General features: G+C 39.8%; 2 protein-coding genes across 2 annotated transcripts; one reads left to right on the plus strand and one right to left on the minus strand.

The window, feature by feature from the left end:
- Positions 1-141: 141 nt before the first annotated feature.
- Positions 142-21,661, plus strand: LOC105398799. Its single transcript, XM_048631385.1, has 10 exons — positions 142-753; positions 8,094-8,260; positions 9,124-9,282; positions 10,659-10,776; positions 11,476-11,609; positions 17,631-17,748; positions 18,224-18,357; positions 18,810-18,948; positions 20,076-20,180; positions 20,614-21,661. The coding sequence occupies exons 1-10, from the start codon at positions 727-729 to the stop codon at positions 20,719-20,721; spliced, it is 1,209 nt and encodes a 402-aa protein (XP_048487342.1). The 5' UTR covers positions 142-726; the 3' UTR covers positions 20,722-21,661.
- Positions 12,335-15,484, minus strand: LOC105398755 (nicotinamide riboside kinase 1). The gene is made up of 4 exons (XM_048631384.1): positions 15,316-15,484; positions 14,555-15,094; positions 13,582-13,708; positions 12,335-12,892 (listed from the first exon to the last, which is right to left on the minus strand). The coding sequence occupies exons 2-4, from the start codon at positions 14,947-14,949 to the stop codon at positions 12,791-12,793; spliced, it is 624 nt and encodes a 207-aa protein (XP_048487341.1). The 5' UTR covers positions 14,950-15,094; positions 15,316-15,484; the 3' UTR covers positions 12,335-12,790.
- Positions 21,662-22,291: the final 630 nt, after the last annotated feature.

Consider the following 22,291-nt stretch of genomic DNA (forward strand, 5'->3'; position numbering starts at 1 on the left):
CAAATATTACAAAATTATTGAACTTCATTAAAAAAATATTCATATATTGTACGATGAAAAAAACCTTTGGAGATGATAGTTTAAAAGTTCTTAGGCGATATAAAAGGAATTTTGTGTCAGGATGGTTAAAACAGCCGTCTAGCAGATTTTTAAAGGCAAATAGGTACTTATACTTACATGTTTATTTCAATTTGTAATTTGAAGGTTTCTTGTAGGTAATGACTCTAATGAAATTATTATTTGAAACCACAAAAGTGAGGCAAACTAATTTAACTATAAATATAAATGTTACTTGTAATGGCACTTTCGAGAAGACGCATAAAATAATTGTACCCATCTGCAGTACTGACACCGACTAATCATTAAAACCACAAACAATTTACTCCTTTACTTTTACAAAGTTTGCGGTAATAGCAGCTCTATACGATATGCTTTTACTTGGATCGTGACGGCGCGAGTCCCGTTCTTTCTCTGCTAGAGCTCAGTCTGACTATCACCTCGCTGGCTGTAAGTGGCCGGCCTTTGCCCAAAACTTACTAAAGAAAAAATGCACCACTGACGCACGCATTGGCGCGAATTCGAAAGTTAAACTTTATTTTTTGTTTATTTTCCAATGTTTTAAAAAAAGAGTTCGTTAATGGTTAGACGAATTTGTGTTGCGTACTTTCGTTTAAATATTTTTAGTTTGTGTGTGATTTAGTTAGGATAGTTTTTTCTTATTTCAAAATGGTGCGGCGATACATCGTTTGTTTGGTGAGTTCATTTTTATTTTATGTTTTCAACCGACTCATATAACAGGTTTCTAGACACAAAAGTGCTTTAAGAATATTCTTAAATGAATGCTGAAAAACTCAAAGAATGAAGTCGGAATAGTAAAGTGAATACGCAAGGCTGGCCACGGCTGAAGAAAGCCGGATCATGAATACTTTATGACTGCAGAGAAACGCTACTCGAGAAACGATTCACAAAGGATACATTAGTGTATGCCTATGTCTACTGTAACTAATGTGATATGATAAACCCGAATATGATTCAACTGGACATATTGAGGAAAAACGGGCGAATAAAGAGTTTATCCATTTAAACTTGACGAAGAATGTTGATGAGGTCGTCTGTTGGCCGTTGATCAAAAACATAAATTTGCCTTTTATTGAGGGTTTCTGCCAACAAGTGGAAGGTCCTCAGTGCGATGTAATATGTGCACAGGAAGGAAACACATAGAGACAAGACTCAGGGCCACAGATTGGTGGCCTTTAACTTATGAACTTCCATCCAACCATAAATCAGTAGACAGAATATTTATATCTTAGATATTTGAGGGTTTATTGAATTTTGAATTATAAACCAAGAAGATAGGTTTGAAAAATCTCTTTAAAGCATTTTAAAAGAATCACCGGATAGCACACGTTATTGCATAAGCAACAAAAAGCGCCAAGTGCACGATTAATTGATGCAGATAACTGTTAGAGCAGCCGTAACGGTAGCCGTAACTGGTAGATCATTCCCTACCACACGCCTTTAAGAGTCGAGTGTTAGAATTCACTGCAAAATCGTAACTACTATTATTGCAATAAGACGGCAGACGAGTTTAAAGGAGGGTGGCGGTCTCAGGCAAATCTCACGTGAGGTGGATTGACACGCTAATAGTTGCTAATGGGCTATCGAGTACTATCGACACAGTCATCATTATCAACGTAAGAACAGCTTCAGAACAAGATAGGTTTATGATGGCTATTCAATCAATACTTCTATTCAATCCTATGATTCTGGTTATGATGGTAGAAAAAGCTCAGAAGCTTCGTCGAAATGGCCCATGTTTTTATGGAAGAAATTTTGATTAAGTATAGAATTTTGTGTTTTGATCAGAAAAATCTTCCATTTGACAAACAACGCCTTCTTAATTAAAAGAGCAATCGTCACAATATCCCCGGTCTCTGGTGTTTTTTCGATATGGGCATACAATAAATACATCCATATCAAGTCATAATGCCATAAACATGGGGATACCGTTGTGGCTTTCACTCGAATTCTCAGTTTCGTTGCTTTGCCGCGGGCGTGGCGCCAGACAGAGTTTATTACTATATAATATTATAAGGAGACTAGACTTATCTAGGTTTTAAGAGTAAGTCATTTTAGCCTCTGGCTGTTACAAAGTCTCTATTGATCGTTTCCCACTGCTTGGCAAAGACCTCCCCATTAATTTTTCACCATTCCCGATCCAATCCGGCAAATATTAGTGCATGGGGCATTCTAGGTGTATAATTAATACCATACCATCGATGAGCTTAGGTTTCTACTTCCAGATATAACTGTAAGCATTAAGCAAGCAAGCTATAAAAAAAATGCTGCATTTGTGTGAAATAATTATGAACAATCACAATAGCAGACGAAGTGAAGGTTAAAATTAGTAAGTAAGTGATAGTAGGTAATCTCAATTCTTGTTTTGGGCTTCCAAAAAGGCGAGAAAATTATAGACATTAAATTATAAGCGTGCTGTTGTATCGCCAAATTACCAACGAGTGTAATTTCAGTAATTTCACCTACATAGTTCATTCTGAAGATGAAGATGCGTGTATAATGTATGTGGTATTGTAGTTTTATAGCAGACTAGCTGTTCCCGCGCGCTTCGCTTCGCCTTAAAAAGTTTTCCCGTGGGAATTCCGGGATAAAAAGTAGCCTATGTTCTTTCCCAGAGTCTAGACTGTATGTATACCAAATTTCATCCAAATCCGTTCAGTAGTTTTGGAGTGAAAGAGTAACAGACAGACAGACAGACAGACAGACAGACAGACACAGTTACTTTCGCATTTATAATATTAGTAAGGATAAGTAGCATCTATTGTTGCGTGTGAAATGTGATAGAAAATTTCGCCAAATTATTTTTACCCAACACAAGACTTACAGACCGGGTAAGTGGATCGACCTTAGACAGGTAGCCAGCATATTGGCTGGATGAGGCAGAGCGTTGTGGCGCTCTTTGGGAGAGGCCTATGTAGTGGAGGATTACGGGCTGATGATGATAATCATGAAATACTTACAACATACTTGAAAAATGAAAATACGTTTATTTGCCTACTTAGAAATGGGTTTCTGGCTCCCAAACTATATAGGATACCCTGTGCTATGGGTAGCCAGGCATCTTTCGTATACTTAATTGACAAAAAAATAAATTTAATATTACATAGGAACTATACTTACTTTTGAACAGATACATTTATTACCTAGAAATAGTACTTATTAATAATTTTAAAAGATTCAGATATAAATTATGTCTTGAAACGAAACGTAATTTGATATATTTCAATAGAAATAATTACAGTTATACCTACTGCGATGTGTAACTAGCTAAATAGATAACGTACCTAAAACTAATTCCGTAATAAAATTTCAGAAATTATATAGGTACTACGGATATTACCAGCCCTAATACGTAGTTGTCCCCTAGTTTTGAAATGGTTTTCACTTTTCGTAACTAATGGCTTTTCTTCCTCACTCGGCAATTACCATTAATACGTGCTTAGTGTTTAATGCTTATTGTTATTATGAATGCAGCCAGAAGCGACATGGAAATCGCAGAACTAGAGAAAGGGCAATATTTTCTTATTAGTGTCGGCCCTAATTTACCCTCTCGTGGGCTTTCGACTTATCTTGATCTTCTCGTCTAAATGTCTAGGTACGTAGGGTCTGGGGCAAAAGTAGCACTTTAAGATGGGTGAGGTTTATTTGTCCTAGTCGCAGGACATAGGTACATTATTAAATAGTTTAAATACGCATTTACTTGGAACTCAATTTAAACTTTTAAAATAATGTAAGTAATAAATTATGTACCCTATTTCTATAACTTTCAGAGCATCCATCCAATTATTGTCTGGAAGAGATCGCTATAAGCGATAAGACCACCTTTTGTACCCTTGTTTTCATGTTTTGATATCTTACTCCGTTGTACAAATAAAGCGATACCTGTCTATCTATACATATAAAGATAATAAACCAATCAACGAACAAATCGAATATCCATAAAACGAAAAACATAACATCACTTTCCCGCCCCCGCTACCGAAGTAGGGCCACCGCGGCTATTGCAGGACACCGGCCAGCTGAGTGACCCACATCGCGTCCCGTTAGTCCGCACAAGACACCTCACCCACTTCCTTGTCCCTTCGCTAACACTCCTACACACCACGGTTTAGAGCCTATACTTGCATACACAGCTAAGCCCTCAAAGGACTGTGTAGAGTGAATGCGAATGACCTTCACCCGGTGTTGTCGGGCCGGTTTGAGTGCAAGTTCGAATTCTGGCCTCAGGTGGAATGTCATTAACATAATAATTGGTATTCAAGTCGTGGTTACAGCGGAGTATAGCGGGGCATTTGTAAAGCGGGCTTTACACGGTAACACTACGCTAATAGGTCAGGTATACGTCAGACAGACTGTTTTATCTTATGTAGAAGCTGTGATTGTGCTCGTATGATGTTAATAATAGACTTTTAGCCAAGATGCAACAGCCATACCCAGTAGTGATTAAACTAGAGACGGTTTTATTTGAATAAAAATAGCCAAAATATTGAATAATCTACATCGTAATTTCTTCACCTAGATGCGTTACCGGAAAACATCTGAGATAACAGTTACTCGAGTGTTGACAACTGGCCCGTGCACGTAACGAGGTGCTAACCAGGGTTCTACCTTTTTTGGCATAAGATTTATTTGCCTAATCTCGTATTGCATAGTAACGTTTGGTCAAAGTCTCGTTACGCCGAAAATCGTATGGCATAAATCTCGTTTAGTAAAAAGTTATTTCGCATAACATTGTTTAGCCTAATAATGGTATGGCCAAATCTTGAATAGCCTAATAATGCTATGGCATAGGTTTATACAAAGTAATAATATTCGTTTGGCTTTAACTTTGACGGAGCGTCTCCCTACATAGCGCAAACTGGTGCCTTGTATTGTTTCCGCTGTTTGGAAAACGCTCCGCTTTGGTTTTGATGAACATGTGCACCTAACACGCTCCTCCTCGCTTTGCTCGTCGTCGCACCTATTTTTAGGTTTCGATCTCATGGGGTTTGTAATAATTATATTGGTCGTTAACTTTCGATTTTTTTATCGTACAATATCGTGATTTTCGGGATGTAGGAAAAAAATATCATAATTTGTACATTTACTACATACTTAATATATTATTTATTAAGATAACATTAGGAGAAACAAGATTATACATAGGTATAGACGAACATAAATTTGAGCAAACGAAACTTAGGTGTTTAAAGATTGTGCCTAAAGAGTTTTAGACGAAACGAGCCTTATGCCACATAAGTCTTGGCAAAGTGATGGTTCGGCCAAAAAAGTTTAGACCATACGAGTTATGCGAAATGAGTTTTGGTCAATAAAGATTATGCGAGATGAGCGGAACCCGCTAACCAGCCATCAGCCGTTCAACTGTTATAGTTAGTTTATTGCTACCACTTGATGGATAGTTTTCCGGACACATAGAATAAGTAAAAACAATAAAAAAAATTATACATAGGTATACTTACTTACTTTCTTGGGTTAGTGTGCTTAGAAACACGATAACTACTTACTCATATGGTAGACAAGAGGTAAAATCACAATTGATACTCGTCTTTGGTAGTCTTGATTTATTTTTTTATGGTTCTCGAACCCTCTTAACAAGATGCATAATATTAGGGACGGTACTTTATATTATATAGCATCTGGCGCACCCTGACCAGTCCTGAATGGCCAATCCTGGGCCATTATTTATCACCGTCCCTCTAAGAACAAGATAACATCTGTCAGTACGTATACAGCAGGGCTGCGGCTCACCTAATTCCCGTGTCGGTATGCTGTACCGTTCCACGCCTGCATATGTATGAGGCGGGTGCTTGACCGCTCACGTCATACCTCTTGACCATCATAGTATTATAAGCTCCTTAGCTATACTATAGATAACGTATGTAGTGGATCCGCTGTGCAGGATAGTTTAGGGACTGAGGACCTTGGGTTATGACGTCATGAGTTATGATTATGATCAATGGGAATCTGCTGTTTCATAAGATTGCGAGTGGCAAAAGAAGTTCGCAGTGATATCAAATTGTATCGCAGTGTAATGCGACCTCAAATTTAATATGAAAAGGCTACATGGAATCTTTATAGGAGAAGAACATGAGGCATCAAATTTATTTTGTTTAAAAACTGTCTGCATTCATGTTTTAGGTGAAAGATTTTATCGCCTGCACTTTCAATATCCAAAGTAATATTTTAAGTCGAAAATAAGAAATCACCACTTAACTTTAACCTAATTACCCGAATTAAACATGAGAACTAATGCCTTTGCATTAACAAACTCATTTAATTGCCGTCAGAACTTATGAAAAAAGAAATGTTGAGGAAAAAGCTGTTTTTTTGGCCCCATTCTATGATTCTAATGAATGGACCAAACCTTTGAACTCGCTAACAGTAAGTGGCAGGTGACAGATGGTTCCAGCTCGGATTTAGGACTAAACTGGTTCTACAAAATATCAAAACAGTGGTTCACTGTTACTTATACCACACTCGACTAACAAGCTATAACTTCTGTTGCTAATAGGTAAAATGTGCCTTACAGCTTATGGGATAAGGGTTTTAGTGAAAGCAGAGGAATATTGGTGAAAACATAAGGTTCCGTTACAATAACGCGACGCAACCAGAGCGTGTATAAGATTATGTGTGTGTTCATTTCATATCGCTTCTTACTGTCTCACTTTATGGATTTGTATTATTTACTACTTAATTAATGCGATTTAAAATCAGTGTTGTTAGTGGGTTTATTATAATTCACAACTCATAAGTTCAAAAGCTCTACCTTTTCATTATTTTCCTTTCCGTTAGAATATACTCTTTATGTTCTACCTGAGGTTTCACTCATATCATTGTACTAATATATATTATCTTATAGCTATGTACCTATACAATATCATTAAACGTAGGTGACGTAGCTAAAGTAAGTAAGTAAATCTGATAAAAACTAAGAGCCACAAAAACTTAGATAGTATTTAACAGACATTTAGCGCTAGCAAACGCCTTATAAACCGTCACATTTCGTGTTAAACACTTGCTAAGCTTTGTTGTGGTAAAACAGTTTTTTTTAAGATATTAAAATGGAATAGGTAAGTACATTATAAACATTACGGTCACGATTGAGTGGCCCGGAACAGCTCACTTAACTCTTCACAGTTCACGAGTTGAAAAGAAAGACGCAATTTGTGATTTAAACGGATGAAAGTGAAATTTAATAAAGACATACATTAGGTACAACAATGATGTTTCGGATATTATGTGCACACTAGTGTACAGAAAAGTAGGCCTTATCTCCTATTTAATGAAGCAATTTGAAATATATCGGAAATTACTTTTATTGATATCAAACACGGAGGTTAATTTATAAAATTGATGTTTAGAAATCTGTTTATTTATTTCCTCTCTAGTCTAAGCAATATACCCTTATCGATCTAGATAATATCTCGAGACTATTCAAAGGGAATAGCGGCCTAGTTCAGTGAGTGTCTGAATGCAACAGAGTTACATTCAAATAACTACAAAGTGTGTCACGAGCACTGGTTTAGCTCGAGCCTAGAACTGACAAGCATACCGGAATACTCGGCCGCTAGGCCACTAGGAATAAACTTAGATCCATTCTGATAAGCATTAGATGTGAGTGTGACTAACCTAAGTGAGTTGAGGTACCTATAACATATTTAATGTGTGAATGGGTAATGTAAGTAAACTAAGTTTTTATGGGTGTGTGGTAGGATGGCCTTATACTAGAGCTAAACAGTAACTTCCGAAGCTCGAGGCTGTCGGTTTGAATCCCGCCGGGCAAACATTAGTGTGAAACACTCTTGTGTTGTTTATCCATGTATCTATATAGTATGTGTAAGTTCATTTGAGACGTATAGATACTTATGTTTTATGATTTACTTCAATTTCAATTATCCGATGATATTGAAACTCTTATTACAGGCTCTGCCAAGTTTGGTGTCGGATGGCCGTGTGTATCTTAACCCCACGTTCCCAAATTGTATCTACTAAAACCATTTCTCTCTCTCCCACAGTGCATCCTAAGCTGCCTGCACGTGGCGCGGCCACAGACCACGACCCCCGCGGCCCCCTCCCCTGCCCCCGCAGCCCCCGCCGCCGCCCCCCGCGCGGATGTAGCCGAGGAGGACCCCCCAGAGGGGTATTATGCGTTTGTGGAGTCGCCTAATGCCACGCCGCCTAGGTGAGATTATAAAACATACTTACCTTCAATTATATTCTTCTATGAAACTATTTCCTCCCGCGAGCTTCTCCATAAAAAGGGGAAAATTTGAGAGCTGAAGTGTTAATCCAGTGCGGCAGCTTACTACATAGCGAATTTCATGAAATTTGGTCCTGCGGGTGTAACGGTGAAAGAGTTACAAACATCTATCCATCCATACTTACACCTAACCATAATACATATTATGCTCACGACTGTAATCCCCGAAGGGGTAGTCAGAGGTGACTCGCAAGCAATTCACCCGCTTTTGCTATAAATTTGTACTCATCTGATAGGTAGCGAGCCGTATCGCCGTTGTGGAATAAGTACAATGCAATTGGAGTACACATCTAGAATCTAGAAGTGCAGGTTTCGTCACGATGTTTTCCTTCACCATCTTAACTAATCCTAACTAATATTATAAATGCGAAAGTAACTGTGTCTGTCTGTCTGTCTGTTACTCTTTCACGCCAAAACTACTGAACGGATTTGAATGAAATTTGGTATACATACGGTCTAGACCCTGGGAAAGAACATAGGCTACTTTTTATCCCGGGATTCCCACGGGAAAACTTTTTAAGGCGAAGCGAAGCGCGCGGGAACAGCTAGAAAGAGTTATAAATTGTATTTAACAACAAACACTCACACCTTGTACTAATGTACTCCCTTGCGGGGTAAGCAGAGGTGCAATACTGCATCCTCTGTATTTAAATTCTTCATTTCAAAAGAATTCATTGGTTGGCTGGATTCGAACCCACGGCCACACGAATATGAGTTGAGACCCTGTCCATTACGCCACCACGTCACCTAACCAACTTGACCTAAAACCGTCCCCTCGCTTCCAGAGTCCGCCCTCCCCCCTACCGGCAAGTCTCCACAGACTGCAGCGAGGCGCGCGACCCGCGGCCGCACGTCACTGCTAACAACTTGTGCGGGGACTTGAATAGAGGAGTCATACCCAGGAACCCCATGGGACATAGTCTGAATGGGGAGCCTTATCCTTTGTAAGTATACCTACATATTGTGTAATAATTGTTATGTACCTACTAAAGAATAGCTAACAGTGGCAATCCATAATGCTAATAACCTGTGCGGGGATCTGAACCGAGGAGTCATACCCAGGAGCCCCATGGGGCATAGCTTGAATGGGGAGCCTTATCCTTTGTAAGTACCTATAGCAGCTTCACATCATTACATCACAGATTCTCATCAGCACTGCTGGGGCACTCTCCCAAGCCAGTTTGTGCTGAGAGAGTTGTCAGGTAAATGGGCAACCCGACTGTCAGTTATTTTCAAGCTTCCCAAAGGCCTGCGGTGTTGGTTGACTGCTGAATAAACTCGTTAAATGCTCGTTTCTCCAATCACAGCGCGGTATTTAGCGAATCGCGAAATAGCGAGCTTTTATCTATATCTATAACGAACCCTACTCATGGTTTCTCGTGACCGCCAACAACCTATGTGGGGATCTGAATAGAGGAGTCATACCCAGGAACCCCATGGGGCATAGCTTGAATGGAGAGCCTTATCCTTTGTAAGTATAACTAGTTATGTATATACTAAAGTATTGCTACCAGTGGCAATCCATAATGCTAACAATCTGTGTGGGGATCTGAACTGAGGAGTCATACCCAGGAACCCCATGGGACATAGCTTGAATGGGGAGCCTTATCCTTTGTAAGTATAGTGAGTTAGGGATTAAATTAGGTGGTAAGGTGTTGGTTGAGCAACCAATATATAGTGGCTGCGGCGCTTTTCTCCAAATACAGCGCCGTATTTAACGAATCGCGATATAGCGAGCTTTTATCTATATCTATAACGAACCCTACTCATGGTTTCTCCTGACCGCTACCAATCTGTGTGGGGATCTGAATAGAGGAGTCATACCCAGGAACTCCATGGGGCATAGTCTGAATGGAGAGCCTTATCCTTTGTAAGTATAATATAGAGGTAGTAACTTAGGAAGTTAGGCGTGCTAAAGTTATGTAATAGATTGGCTGGTGGTTAGAAGTATCGTGACTATTCATCAATATAGTAGGGTATAAGGTCTAAGTCAGCAGCTCTTGATAATGGCACAAAAAAACTCACCTGACCCCATATTAACAATATTAACAGCTCACTGTCACTGTCAGCTTACCTCATCTCTGATAAGATCCTGGATACTCGTACAAAAACGCTCTCTCCATAGGCACTTTTGGCAGAGCGGTCACTCACTGCAAAAAGCCCTATTGCACGATGCATATTTATGGTTCCATTATCATTACAGTGAATCAATAGCTCTTGCGAGATCATCCGATACGGGAAATGCTTTAAAGGCTGGGAATTGGCATCTTCAACCCTCAAACTCACACAACATAAAACTCACTCCCTCTCTCTCTTCCAGCGAGCTCCTACGCAACCTGACGCTGAAGTTCCTGTCCCGGACACTGCCAGTACTACGAGCGGACGACACATTACCCCGTGTGACCCATCTGACTCATAATGATGTGGCGGAGCTAGGGGCTGGCGGGGAAGAGACTTTTGCTGATCATAACCGGTAAGTGTAATTAGCAGTATATACTAAGAGCCAAGATTACAATACAATACCCTTTATTTGCACCAAGAACAAAAATTAAAAAAAAACAAAACTTCAAAATAAAACAGTGCAAAGAGGCGGCCTTATTGCTTATAGCAATCTCTACCAGACAACCTTTGGATGGAAGAGAGTGAGTCTATGTATATGATTGTGAGGTAGTTGTGGTGCAAGTATATACAGATTATTGCCTTTTCTTGCCCTACAATATAATATGGATCCAAGCCCCGTCAAGACAGTTGGCTCCCATTCAGGGTTGAATTTTATCAGTGACTAGGGGATGCCAATGTTCCCGAGCAACTAGTCTGTGAGACCTACTCCAAAATCGCGAGAAAAGTGTAGTAGCTATGCTGTCAAAACAAAACTGCTAGTGATTGTGAACTACTTTAATCGCATTAAGCGATAAGGCCGCCATTTGTACATATGTGTTAGATTAAGTTCTTTTTTTTGTAATTTTTGTCCATGTTTTTGTGTACAAATAAAGAATATCTATCTACTTCCGTACTAAAGCTTAGGTACTTACTATCCCTTACATAATCTTTGAAGACTACAAGCTCTTATTTTATTTTAATGTAACCATCGTACATCCACAAGCGCGTTTAGTATTCCGTTCTAATTTGACTCTTAGCCCTCATGGCCCTTAATTCCTCATATCCTTCACAGAGTATCCGACCGCTACAAGCGCTCGGCCTCCGCCGACCTCCCAGTAGAACATCGTGAAGAGCCGAGGGATAGTCGCAAGTTCTGTGACAACGGCGGAGTGTGAGTACTATATAGCTGTCTCTGTCTAGCTGCAGTGGTGTGGGATGTAGCTATCTCGGTCTAGCTCTAGTGACCTCCCAGTAGAACATCGTGAAGAGCCGAGGGACAGCCGCAAGTTCTGTGATAATGGCGGAGTGTGAGTATAGCTGTCTCACTCTAGCTCTAGTGGTGTGGTATGTAGCTGTCTCTCTCTAGCTACAGGGGTGTGAGGTGTAGTTGTCTCTCTCACTCTTATGGAACTCAGTAGAGCTGCCAGTAGAACATCGTGAGGAGCCGAGGGACAGCCGCATGTTCTGTGACAACGGCGGAGTGTGAGTACAATACATGTAGATGTCTCTGTCTAGCTGCAGTATGTGGTGTGTAGCTGTCTCTGTCTAGCTGCAGTGGCGTGTCGTGTGTTCTCTCTCTCACTCTTGTAAACACTATCACGACAACGACGGAGTGTGAGTAGAGTATACATACTATACATGAATGATAAAATAATACGTGGGGACATCTCACACACGGCCATCCGACCCCAAATTACATAGGCATCGGACAGATGATATATCTACACAGATAGACTCGAGTATAAATATACATAATTATATCTTTTAAAAAAATTTGCTTCGCCTGGGGATCGAACGCGGGAGCAAAACGGTCACTGTCCACTGTCATATCGACGAAATTACTGGAGCGTTAATTTTGTATTTACAAGAGGCAACAAAAAAAACGTATACATATACATAGATAACAGGTTTTATTCAAAGTTAACGAGTTAAGAATTACACTGTAGCTATCATGTAGGTATACAGAACTTCAGTATACGCATTTAAACATATACATATATTCTCTATTAGGTATTTGACCCTATGTGTAAGTACATTTATAAACATAACACATATTTTATTACAGAATCTATATAAATTATATACTTATACCCATATTTAGATTTAAGGCCGAACACACATTATTTTACATACAAGACTTATACAGAGCCACCTAAAACTTAAATAGTTACTGCTTATTGTTGGTGCAGTGATTCAATTTGCAAATTAATATTTTTGCAATTAATAATAATTGTATGCTTAGATTTACAAAGGAGGTACTTAAGTAGATGTTGTTTCTAAATAACTGGTTCAGCATACCTGGACAATTTGTACTAGGGCATGGCAGTGTCACATCTAGGTCTTAGTCTAGTGCTAGCTCGGTTTGAAGCCTAAAGTCTGCAGTTCTTCCACCACGTAGTCGAAGTTGTCGGGTCTCATTCCGTCCAGGAGTTTGATAGATTTGTCTTTCTCGATCTGAAAATGAATAACAATATGTTAAAATAAAAGTTATGTTGACAATGCAGATAATAGAAATGGTCACCAGGTTGGTTATCTATTCTAATTATATGTGCATTGGTGCACGAAATCTGGTATGGGTGATGTTCAAAATGTCGGGTGGCAACGTAAGTTACTAAAAAAATGTGCCCCGACCAGCATAGGTTTCCGAAATGTAAGTGCATTATCATGGGAGCTTCTTAGTTTGACCTAAGTATATATGTATGTTTGCTGGCGATTATAATTACATATATTTCTTTCAGTCCATTCCTCCAAATGTTGTATGAAAGAAGTATGCTGCACTTAATATTTTAGGCTCGGCTCGATTTGAAGAGTATTTTTATTTATTTCGAGGAACTTTTTTATTGGATCTACTTGAGAGGGGTCAGGTTTCTTTGCCCCACACTGTGTACGGTCAGCTGCATAAGTCCTTATACACTTCTGTACCTTGTCAAACTGACGAACCGTCAATATTTCAATGAATTGATAAGCGGTTTCAGATTGACAAGGTACAAAAGTGTATAGCTACTTATGCAGCTGACTGTACATAGCGTATATAAGTAGTACGGTCAGGTGCAGAAAAACCTGACCCCCTGTCATAGTTAAAATACTTCTGAGGGGGGTCAGGTTTATCTGCCCCTTACTGTACATAATAGGTAGGTACCCACCTCAGCTCTATACCGGATGTGCTCGGGCCACGCACAAGTCTCGAAGTACCCGGGCACGTCGGGGGGGTCGTAGCGACGACGACTGCGCCGAGAGAGGCATTCTCCGTAGTCTAGCACTATGTAGTATCTGCGGGAAAGAAAATAAGAGAGTTAAATGGGTTATTATAGAGCGGTGGTAGCTCAGTCGGGTAAGCGCCCGCTTCTCACGCAAGAGATGCGGGTTCGATTCCCGGCGCTGACATGTACCAATGAGTTCTTTTAACTTAAGTACAATGTATACCATCGCTCTTACGGTGAAGGAAAATATCGTGAGGAAACCTGCATATCTAGATCTAGCACATCTAGATATGTGAACCTACCAACCCGCAGTGGACCAGCGTGGTGGGAAATGGTCCAAGCTTAGGAAGGCAGTTTAGACCTTGGGGATATGCACAAAGGTTCCACTCGAGAGAGCCAGGTGCAGGTACTTACACCCCCACACAGAATAGAATAGAATAGAATAGAATGGGTTATTAGTCATAAGAGCACTTTCCGAATCGCCAATAGTATACAATAATCTCTATAGTCTCATAGTAGTCTTGTAATTGGTAGTATCTGCGGGGAGAAATAGATACAAGTTTATACTCATTATCAACAACCCATCACATCCCCACTGCTGGGGCACGGGTCTCCTTCCAATGAAGGAAGTGATTTTAAGGCCTAGTCCACCACGGTGGCTATGATTAAGACACAAGTTAATAATATGGTATTATCCAAAGGTTAAGGGCTCATTCCGAATGGGGACCAGTATACTCTCAGAGTAGTCTAGCACTAGGTATAATCAGCGGGGAGAAATGGACTAAAGTTTGAAAAGTATTATTGATAAGGGCACTTTTTGAATGAGAAGGTACCTAGTTTAATTTAACTATCGTCAAAAATTATTATATGAGCCGCTTACATATACTTAATAATACCTATACAGAAACCAACCAACCTCAAATCGCAAAGATCCAATATCGGCTTGTAGTTCAACACGGTGAACCCTTCCACTATCAACACTTTCTTATTGCCACACTTCATCACCCCGCTCTTGTCACTAGTATTCCTGTCTATAGACATATCTGATACTCCTTCCATTGTATCCAGGATATCCTTATACATTCTCTCCATGTCTAGCGAAGATAGAATATCATAGTTATTATGTTCTTCTTCCAAACCTTCGCATTTCACATGCTTCGGACTGTCGTCTGGGTAGAAATACTTGTCTTGATTAAACACGTATACGGGACACAAAACATTTTTCAGCTTCAATGCTAAGGTAGTTTTTCCCCCGCACGTCACACCGGATATGCCTATGACGAACCATTGGTCTTTGTAGTTTGCTGTCATGGTGAAATGAGCCTTGTGGTTTATAGGTGAGGGTAGATGTGGTAGAGAGTGAATGACATCAATCCCCCGATGAAGAAGAAGCCCCAAATAGCACAGAACAGGAGCAACCACTGCGGGTGAGGGATGAGGTCGTAAAGTGAACTGTCTGTAACAGAGAATAAGGTTTTTAATTAGGTTTCTGCTAGTATAGCTAGTTAGAAGAGTTTCATAGGTATTTATGGATGGTAAATTTTATACGATGATTTATAAATTATAATTGTTAGTAACTGTTACACAAAATAAATACATTATTATAATATATGTATTATTTTCTCATTTTAACATTAAAAATACTGTAATAAATCATTTTAAAGTGTATTTTCTTACCTTTATCAATGAAAGGGTGTGTGTTCACCCAAAACACAAGCACTAGGAACACGGTGAGAGTGGCCACTAGAAACAACTTCCCAATAAATGCATCCGTCACTTCCATATATTCATAATACTCTGGTTCATATCCTTAAATTTACTAATATCAGCCTTAAAAGTACAGATATAAGGCTGAAAGTTAACTGCAGAAGTTCTCTTCTTCAAAGTGTTTGAATGATTCTTCTTCAGGGAATAGAATAGATTTTTCTTCCTCGTGTTTCTTTACTTCAATGTATTCTAGTAGCGGCTTTCCTTTCACTGCTCTTTTCACTATCTGTAATGAGAGATATGTATTGTGTTAGTTACTGTAACCTAGTTACTAGTTGTTATTCTGTGCTGTAACTACTAATATGTAGTATCAAGTAATAGACATTACTTTTTAGGTACTTATACAGAGATGTCCAATAATTTGAAATGTGTAAAATTCGTAATTCATTCATCTTTTTTTGATGTTAGAACTATGGAAGGAAATTGTGTCAAGGGATAATGCTTATCTAGTAATTATAACAATGGATCCATAAAACTGAGTATGAGTGCAATAAAGTGGAATTTATTGTGCTATTCAAATCCATTTATAACTTTATGAAATACTTACTAGCCCTCCAAATTTTACTTAAACTGTGTTGGTCATATCAATTTTGACCCATATTCTAACTTAACGTTTAAAGTGTAGTTATCCAGAATTTTCATTTTTAAATGTAACATTTATATTTCAAAAGAGCTGAAGACGCTGTTGAATAGAAAAGGCACTCCTTGAGAGAGGCCTATATGTAGCAGTCGACCTTTGTTATGTACAAAGCTTGTAAGTACTCACCTTCTCAGTCAGTTCAGAGTCAGCTACGGGCTTGGACAGGGCCAGGAGCTTCTGTATCTTGTCCTCAACTGTCTGTGGAGCCCCCTCCTTACTGCGCTTCTTCACCTTGCCACTGAAGTGTTGTCTCTGGTCTGAGGAAATGAGATAAAATACTGTTTAAAAAAAGTTTTGGTATAAAAAAATATTGAAGTGATTCAAAATTAAAGGTAATATAACATATGTATAGAAAACTTATAAGTGTACATCACCTGGAAATGATACTCTACACTAGCCCTCTTTATGTTTCGTAATTAAAACGCTCCACTAACAATAAGTACCTGTTGTGCCTGCAAACCTCAGTCCCCAGAAACTTAAAAAAATTACCTATCTCACAAGTCCAAGGTATGATGTAAAACAACTGTCTGAGCCAAAGGTAGTAAGAAAGTGAAGTCAAAACTATTAGAAAGGAAGGACTTTGTCACATTCACGTGTCTCTAATTCACAGTACAGTGTGATACTAGAAACTACAGCTACAGAGAAATGTGAGTAGATACTGCGACAGCGAAAACGCTGGTGTATGACGTAAAGTTCGGAATGATTAGTGCAAGTTACCTTGACCCGCGGGCAAGCGACGTTTCTTGCTTCGTTTATCGCGTTTCAACTCTGAAACAAACATTCACCAAATTACCAAACGCAACTACAAATCTGAATGTAAATATTAGGGCAATGAGGAGGTAGGAAGTCTTACCGTCTTGGTCAACGAATTCCAGGGCTTGTCTGATCAATGCTGAAGACATTTTTACACACCAAAACACATTTGAAATTGTTTACTTTCGTATAAATTGAAGAAATTAATTTTCTAACCTACAAATCGTAGACAATGTGACACTGACAGTTATGTGACATTGACAGTTAAAATTCACACGTGACGTTGCGTTTCATTTTTGCTTGTTTTTTTCCTCAGAATAAAGATTAGTGAACGTATTCGGCTGTTTAATCCTTGTAATAAATAATGCGTGCTACCATACACTATACAGTCATGCTTCAATCTAAATCATGTATGATCATCATCAGCCCGTAATCGTCTACTGCTGGACTAGGCCTGAACCAATAATCATCAAAGACTCTATATCCCTTTGTCCCACCAACAAACACTCCATAAAATATAAAACCCATTAATTGGCCTCCCGTCCTATACCTACAGGTTATCCTAGTTTAGTAACCACAGGGCTATCCCATCTTGTATATTATGTATGCTCTGTATGTTCTATATTTCTTACATTCTATCTGAGGGGGGTAAAGCCTCTGTACGTGGCTCTCTCGACTGGAACCCTTGTACATATGGGGGATATGTACAAGGGTTCCAGTCGAGAGAGCCACGTACAGAGGTCAACCAGCCCAGTTCCCGTGTAAATTGGAGCAGAAAGCCTACATGTTGCAAAAACTGAGATAGTTACAATAAAGTTATGCTTCTGTTCAGATTCTGTATGCTGTACCGCGCCATCAACGGCGACAGCTCGAGCGCGGGCGTGGAGCGGCGCGAGGACCCGGGGCCGCCGCCGCACGCGCCGCACCAGCCGCCGCCGCCCAGATACGAGGTAATTAACTGCCGCTCTATAAAGTTACAAAATACCCACTAAAGGCGAGGCCCTATTTTCGCGTTGCATCATCGCTGCCATAACTATATTATTTTTGGGACTATTCATTTGCAACGCAACGCAGATGCTGGAGGTCTTCAAGTGTAGTCTAAAGTCTAACCGTCATCATCAGTGCCTAAACGGACGCCCTGAATCAAGAACTTAGTCTTAAGCCTTGCATATTCTGAATGCAGTCCAACCCCAACAGCTTGCAGTTTGTCCGATTTGCGACATCTTTAAATTCCTTTTCTACAACAACTATTAAAATGCTTCCCCAGATCCAACGACGGCTACAAGACGCATTCCTAGAATATCTTTGTCTTCAGCCTACTATGAGAAACATCTAGCCGAGGAGAATTATGACGAAACTGCCCGAATTGCGATCACCTTCCAGCCATGTCCAAGCTTCTGATCTAATTACCCTTTCTTCACCCAGGGTCCGCCCACCCCGTGCCCGGCTCGCGTGGAGTACGCCACGCCGGTATTCGCTCGCAACTACCAGGGCGTGTGGCGCTACGTCGTGCAGATACCGTATGAGGGGTACTTCACGCAGACTGTGGAGGTCACTCGGTGAGTTGTAGTGTGGAGACTTGTTGAGATGTTTGTGGCCCTGGTACCAAAACTAAATAAGACCGCAGGTTACCTAAGAACTTCACGCAGACTGTGGAGGTTACTCGGTGAGTTTGTTTGTGGGTGCAGAGACTTTTATTAGAGTATTTGTGGCTTTGGTATCACAACCGCAATAGAGACAAAAGAGTGTGATGTGAGGTGTATACTTAAGGTGCCTTTAACTAAGTATTCATGTAAACTTTGTAAAAGCCACGTATTTATAGGTGCCTTCCTTTTACGAAATTCGCTAGATCGATTTGGATGACTTTATTCTGTTTGATAGCACTTCACGCAGACTGTAGAGTTCACTCAGTGCGTGTACTTGCGTGGTCATGGTCAGACCTTTAAGTAGGTATCGCTGACCGATCCGGTGTATCTTAAATAGTTATCTAACAAACCCTACCCTCCCACAGTTGCATGCAATCCCGCTGCCACTACCTGGACGGCGGGTGCCTCTCCTCCCCTCGCTGGGTGTCTCTCCTAGTGGCAGAACTGCACTACCCCGGCGCCGCCGCCACGCCCGCGCCCGCGCCGCAGCCCGCTGACTTCCAGGTTAGTCATGCAAGCCTGGTACTTTGAATCAGCTTTCTGAGGTTACAGTAAGAATAAGAATAAGAATAAGAATAAGAATAATTTTTATTTCCATAAAAAAATGTTACAGTTACTTGTTATACAAAAACAACAATTTAGTATGTCTCTACTCCCTAAAGTAGGGTGAACCCTGTGTCTTAGGATGAGTAGTTACACTTCCCGAAAAATGAGAATTTATGCTAACAAGTCTCAACAACAGCAAAACAAAGAATTATCCAAAAACTAAAAACAACAATAGAAAAAACAAATTATTTTACATGCATATTCATCTTACTATTTAAATTTTTATACAGATGAAAAAAATATAAAAAAGGTGAGGTGTGTAGAATTGTGTAAGTTTTAGAGAAGATGTGGAGTGTAGTGCATGTATGTAAAGTGTATTTATAGTGAGTGTTAGTAGGACCAGTGGCAGTGACTTCCAGGTTTGTTCTTCAAGCCTGGTACTTTCGAATGAGTTTTCTTACGTAGCATGGTAGCCTGTGCCTAGGTTGTCTGACCTACACTCGCTGGGTGTCTCTCCTAGTGGCGGAGTTGCACTACCCCGGCGCCGCCGCCACGCCCGCGCCCGCGCCGCAGCCCGCTGACTTCCAGGTTGGTTATGAGAACCTGGTACTTTCCCAACCAGTGTCCTTACTCCTTACCTTAGGTATAATGATAACTCCGAAGGTATGATACGACTATTTTTTTGGAAAACACGACTATTTCACGACTATTTTTTGGCATCATCAAAAATAGTTTCTATTGAGTTTAAATTTTGGAGGATTGTAGCTGGAGGGACGTGTCCAGTTAACTAGTTACTTCCAAATGAGTCATGCAATCCCAGTACCTACTTATACCAGCTTCCTTAGGTTGCATAAGTAAAATAGTACAGTTAAACTATAGCGATATATAGACCTAACTTGCGGGCTAGTTCTGCGATCCTGGTACCTACTTTTGAATGTATTTTCCTTACGCTGCATGGAGGCATGGAGATAGTAGCCTAATAGCGATAAGACCCAGTAACTTAGTTATGCAAGCCTGGTACTTTACGTTCGGCTGCATGACTGCGTCGTTCTGCAACTTATTTAACAAATTATATTCCTTCGTAGGACTACCAGCAATACCTTCAGAAGCGCGCCGGTCAGCCGAGCGACGCGACCAGCACCGAGAAGCCCGCGCACTGCGACGGACACGACGAGCTGGGCTGCTACCAGGTGAGATATAACTACCTAATATAATGAATGACGGTCATCTGAGTGGCTGATTCTTTATTAACGGTGACAAACAATAGAACTAGCTTTGTCAGTGACATGCTAAGAAGAAGAATCATGATCATAAGCCAATAATCGTCTAAGTACCTGATGGACGCCACAACGATCTGTCCTCACTCCTCAGCCATCTTCATACACCCAGCCATTTTCTTAGTCGCCTTCAGCCCGGCGTTCCGCACCAGACGCATTTAATAAGCAACAGTTGACATATAACTCTGGGTGGTCCATTTCGTGCACCCCAAAAGTCTTGAGGTGCAAATTGGCGGCGCACGAATTAATTTAGCAGCTACCTATCTATTGACGTGCGATACGTCGGCCGCTGACAACTGCCACCTTCATACACGTGCAAATGTCTAAACCCCGTTTATCCTTCCAGGTGCGTCTGTACTACGACTGGTTCCTAGTCCCGGGCTCGTGCAAGTGCTGGCGGCCCGACTACTTCGCGCGGTACGTGCGCCGCCGCCACTCCACCACCGAGCTGTAGGGAAAGTCAGGAGTGAGGAGTGTGGTGATGAAGAGAGATGGGTGAAGAAAGGGAGTTGTGACAATCAGGCGTCGTCCTAATACACTCACGTGCAAAAAAAAGTTCCACTTTCAAAACCCCAACTTTTAAGATTTAATTTAGAATTTCATCAAAATAGGTATTTACGTACTTACTTTTCTCACTGGAACTTTTTCAGTGCCCGTGAGTGTAGAACGCCAGATGTATTGGCGCGACTAAAATGTGTGTATGCAAACCGGCATGGCAATTGTTGCGATTCGGGTTCTATTAGGACGATGCTTCATGGAGAAACATACACATATATATACATATGATTATTATATGAAGTGTTGGTGTTGTGCAAAATAAACCGGCTTCCAATACATATAAACTGAAATCCCATGACCTGATACCGATGCTCTGATAAACGTTTTAAGGAACTAAGGAGTCACATAGTTATCAAACATTCAAACTCAATCTGAATATGGTGTGATCATGATGATTATATTCTTGCTGCTTTCATTGAACGGGGAATAGGAGTTATGTCGTGATGTCTCATTTGTCCATTTTGGACCAATCGGGTTATGATTTTTAATTTATAAATATTAAGTTATATGAGCTAAGTACTTATGTATGGTGCTAAATCTGTTGTGAATTCTAAGACTGTCTCTATTTATTATTATGTATAATTTTCCATTTATTTGATAGACATAAGATAAATAAACCAAAATGCATAATATATTTTAGGATCTCTTCTTCTTTTATTTATTAACTTCGTGCAAATATTTGCTTGTAAGTGTATTGTGTGTAAAATTTAGAATAATCAGCTCAAATGTGCATTTATTATCATTATAAAAAATATAATTTATTATGTAAGTAATTTAAAATTTTAAGCTAGGTATTGCAAATTCGTTTAGGTAAGATTAAGGAATCTATTAATAAAGCACCAGAAACTATAAAATTGTCTTTCAATAAATAAAACCAAGGTTTAAAAACCTATAATTTATTTTTAATAAAAATTGATAAGGCAAGTAAAGGTTGCATTATTTCACATTGTAGAAACACTGCTACTAAAGGAAATGTAATTCGTAGACCCATTAGAATGTTTCACCAAAACAATCGATAGGAATATACTACGAGTATCTACTTAGGTAGAAGTGTTCTCTACAATTAGCTAACAAGTTTCGTTACGGTAGTTATAGGTAAGTATTTAATTAACAATTTTACAAGATAAGCAGGTTTTGAGGAATTTACATGGTTCATAAGAATAGATCACCCATATAAATTCTGTGGCATGCCATAAATATTGTCGTAGATAAACGTCACTTTATCGTGATTCGTGTTTAACGCAGCGAGCAGCGGTGTGATTGGTGATTGGTGGGACGTGTATGAAAAGAGTTTATCTACGTCGATAAATATGCTATGCTGCCTGAGACACTAGATAGTAAGTACATAATATTTTTCTTAAAGTGCACTCGGTAGAGTATCTATAGAGTTTATGTGTAAGTAAGTATAATTTAAATAATTGATTAAACATACCGTTACAGAACGTACGTACTTATATGTACAAATA

The sequence above is a fragment of the Plutella xylostella genome, chromosome 28 (assembly GCF_932276165.1).
Source record: "Plutella xylostella chromosome 28, ilPluXylo3.1, whole genome shotgun sequence".
Classification (NCBI taxonomy): Eukaryota; Metazoa; Arthropoda; class Insecta; order Lepidoptera; family Plutellidae; genus Plutella; species Plutella xylostella.

Excerpts from the sequence above, each read along its gene's own strand:
- LOC105398799 (XM_048631385.1), top strand. The coding sequence starts at position 727 with ATGGTGCGGCGATACATCGTTTGTTTG. Across the intron at positions 754-8,093 it reads GGCGATACATCGTTTGTTTG|TGCATCCTAAGCTGCCTGCA; the intron begins GTGAGTTCATTT and ends TCTCTCCCACAG. Across the intron at positions 11,610-17,630 it reads TTCTGTGACAACGGCGGAGT|ATTCTGTATGCTGTACCGCG; the intron begins GTGAGTACTATA and ends GCTTCTGTTCAG.
- LOC105398755 (XM_048631384.1), bottom strand. The coding sequence starts at position 14,949 with ATGACAGCAAACTACAAAGACCAATGGTTCGTCATAGGCATATCCGGT. Across the intron at positions 13,709-14,554 it reads TTGGATCTTTGCGATTTGAG|ATACTACATAGTGCTAGACT; the intron begins GTTGGTTGGTTT and ends TCTTTCCCGCAG. Across the intron at positions 12,893-13,581 it reads ACATCCGGTATAGAGCTGAG|ATCGAGAAAGACAAATCTAT; the intron begins GTGGGTACCTAC and ends ATTCATTTTCAG.